Here is a 2,666-nt window from a genome sequence, read left to right as displayed (position 1 = left end):
AATATGTTTAATATGTATTCACCACGTTGTACGGACCGTTGGTGGTGCGTTAACTAGCAGAAACACGCAGTGCATAAGGGAGCCGTGATGTATCCACATGTGTTATAAGAACGAGGTAATGCGCCTACATGATATGTTATGGACCACATGATACCAATCATGTGATATGATCTGATACGATATGATATGGTTCACATGATATGAACCATGTGATATGATATAATATGTTTCGGATCACGTGATTAACAAGATATGAATGATGACAAAAGTATGTTTTTCCTAAAAGTTAAAAAATTATATTACATGTCTTTTAAAAAAAAAGTCAAGTGCATAAGTCAAGTTTTTAGTCACGTCATATGTCAAGTACATGTTCACTGATGCATTCCACGGTTCGTCATTTGTATGCTTATGTTAATCATTGTATGTTGTGTGCTTACTTGCTAAGATTTCTTGAGTTCTCATTGTGGTAGTTTTCACTATCATTCCTAATCGAAATGGTAGAAGTTGTGACAGGCATAGATGATGAAGTGCAAGAGGACCAAGGTGACCCCGACCAGTGAGGAGATGCCCAAGACCGACGAGAGCTCGTCTTAGCCCTCTCTTTTGGATAGAATCGAGAATGTCGAACAAATTATTTCCGAAGCCTTGCAATACATAGAAGAGGCCAAGAGGTTGAGGAATAGAGACAATGATCGCTTCCTAGAGAAGAGGAAAAAGCCAAATTAAGAAAGATACTTGTAAAAGAAAAAAAATGGGACTGGCAGAACTTTCTGCAGAAAATTAGTACAGAAATTGTTGAAATCACTACCCAAGCAAGCAGTCCACAATGGTTGCTTGCTGCTCAGCGGGTAACTGCATGCAGTTACCTATTCAATGCATATTAAGTGCATTCATACAGGTGAGGCGATATACGTTCGCGTATAAATTGAGGCTCCCAACAAGAGTTTCAGACACACCCAAGGAGAAAAGAAAAGAGAGGGAGTCAGGAGAGCTCTGAGAGAAAATAAGAGAGTTGAGTTGAGTGAAGTGTGATCCTCCTCCTCTATAATATTTTATTGTGTTCCATTATTTATTAGTGAAACTATTTTCTGTGGATGTAGGCAGTTGCCGAACCACGTTAAATTCTTGGTGTCACTGAGTGCGTGGGTGTGCTCTTTTATTTCTGCTTTTATTCATTCCGCTGTGTTGATTTCCCCAACAAAAATAAGGGATCGAAAAGAGCAAGAGTAATCGTTTTACTTCTATAGTCTTCACTACGTTCCAGTAAATACAAGTAGAACTTTTTACATGATGTTCACCTTACATGTGACAAGCCATTAGACGTGTACTTTGAAATGCCACTAATGAAAGTTCACGAAACACAACTCAAGTTAAAGAAATAACTCAAATAGCACACTAACCTACAGGTTCGATCTGCAAGAATCGATCTGTTACCGGTTCGGTAACGTCAACGCTTAACCAAATACCCTTTTTATATTGTGCTAACATGCTCAGGGACTTTCCAGGACAACTTGCACTCAAAAACTTAGTATGGCTTGCACAATTTATTATGTAGCAGAAAGCATATTGCCCGTAATGATCTCTTGAAATGCTTTTTTCTTCGTCTTTTTTCTTTTTAATACAGGTACTTTGACAAGGTTGGCATTATCGCCCAAATTCAAACTCCAAATCACGAAAAAGTAGAACACGTTAGATTGAAACTTTGCAAAAGAACAGAATTAGAGCAAGCCAAAATCTTTGCACGCATGATACCTTTGTGGATTACTTTCATTATGTGTGGGGTCGTGAGTTCCATTGGGGATACTTATTTCTTGGAACAAGCATACTTCAACATGCAGACTGGCAAGGTAGGACGATTGACGCTCTCCATTTTTCTACTACATATCTTCTATCGCATTATAAAATTCGTGTTCAGCAAACTGTTTGCAGTGGTTGCTAAAAAGATATTTGAGTAAGGGATTTGGAAATTCTATATTCCCTATTGAAGTCAAAGCAGCAATGTTATTTTCTATTCCTTGTTATGACACAGCTGCAGTAGTTGAGACGAGGAGGCTGGAGTTGACCAAGCTGCTAGGGGAACCTGAGGCGAAAATCCCAATGAACATGTTTGGAATTCTTCCACAGTATTTCTTTCTTGCTGCCTTGGTGGAATATCTCACTACCTTTGTGGTGACCTTGAGAAAGTCTCTGGCTATAGCATTGCTTGCTTCTCTATCGCTCCAAGAGTACTCTTCCTCCGTAAGCTCCTACTTGAGACTTTTCACTAATGCTGCATTTGGAGTAGGAACCATGGGCAGTTCCATTTCAGTTCATGCGGTGGGTAAGTTCAGCGTAATTGGAAGAAGTTCAAGTTGGTTTCAAATAAGCCCATTTGGATAGAAGAAGAGTTTTATCTCATTTTATGATTATAACTTTTTCAAATTTTCACACAAAATATAATAAACAATTTAAAATTTTCAAATCCTAAAATAATAATAATATTAAAAAATAATATTCTAACAATATTTTATTTAACTTTCAACTTTCATTTCAATTCATCTCATCTCAAGTCACTATCTAAACTACACCTAAAAGTCATTTGGATTATTACTATCTGACTCTAGCAGTATTGTCATTCTTAAATCTTGTGTTGTGCATCTTGGTGTCAATCTGGTATATCTATCATG

The 2,666-nt window shown here is 37.5% G+C and overlaps 1 protein-coding gene across 1 annotated transcript; it reads left to right on the top strand.

The window, feature by feature from the left end:
- The first annotated feature begins 494 nt into the window (after positions 1–494).
- On the top strand, positions 495–2,379 carry LOC121265920 (protein NRT1/ PTR FAMILY 5.5-like). The gene is made up of 3 exons (XM_041169581.1): positions 495–556; positions 1,625–1,847; positions 1,930–2,379. The coding sequence occupies exons 1-3, from the start codon at positions 495–497 to the stop codon at positions 2,377–2,379; spliced, it is 735 nt and encodes a 244-aa protein (XP_041025515.1).
- The last annotated feature ends 287 nt before the right edge of the window (positions 2,380–2,666 follow it).

The sequence above is a fragment of the Juglans microcarpa x Juglans regia genome, chromosome 5D (genome assembly GCF_004785595.1).
Source record: "Juglans microcarpa x Juglans regia isolate MS1-56 chromosome 5D, Jm3101_v1.0, whole genome shotgun sequence".
Classification (NCBI taxonomy): Eukaryota; Viridiplantae; Streptophyta; class Magnoliopsida; order Fagales; family Juglandaceae; genus Juglans; species Juglans microcarpa x Juglans regia.
This window is presented reverse-complemented; position numbering and strand designations above follow the sequence as displayed.

What these genes read in the sequence shown, in the direction of transcription:
- LOC121265920 (XM_041169581.1), top strand. Translation starts at nt 495, where the DNA reads ATGGTAGAAGTTGTGACAGGCATAGATGATGAAGTGCAAGAGGACCAA. An exon ending in GACCAAGGTGACCCCGACCA is followed by an intron (nt 557 to 1,624) that starts GTGAGGAGATGC and finishes TTTTTAATACAG; the next exon opens with GTACTTTGACAAGGTTGGCA. An exon ending in TCAACATGCAGACTGGCAAG is followed by an intron (nt 1,848 to 1,929) that starts GTAGGACGATTG and finishes AACTGTTTGCAG; the next exon opens with TGGTTGCTAAAAAGATATTT.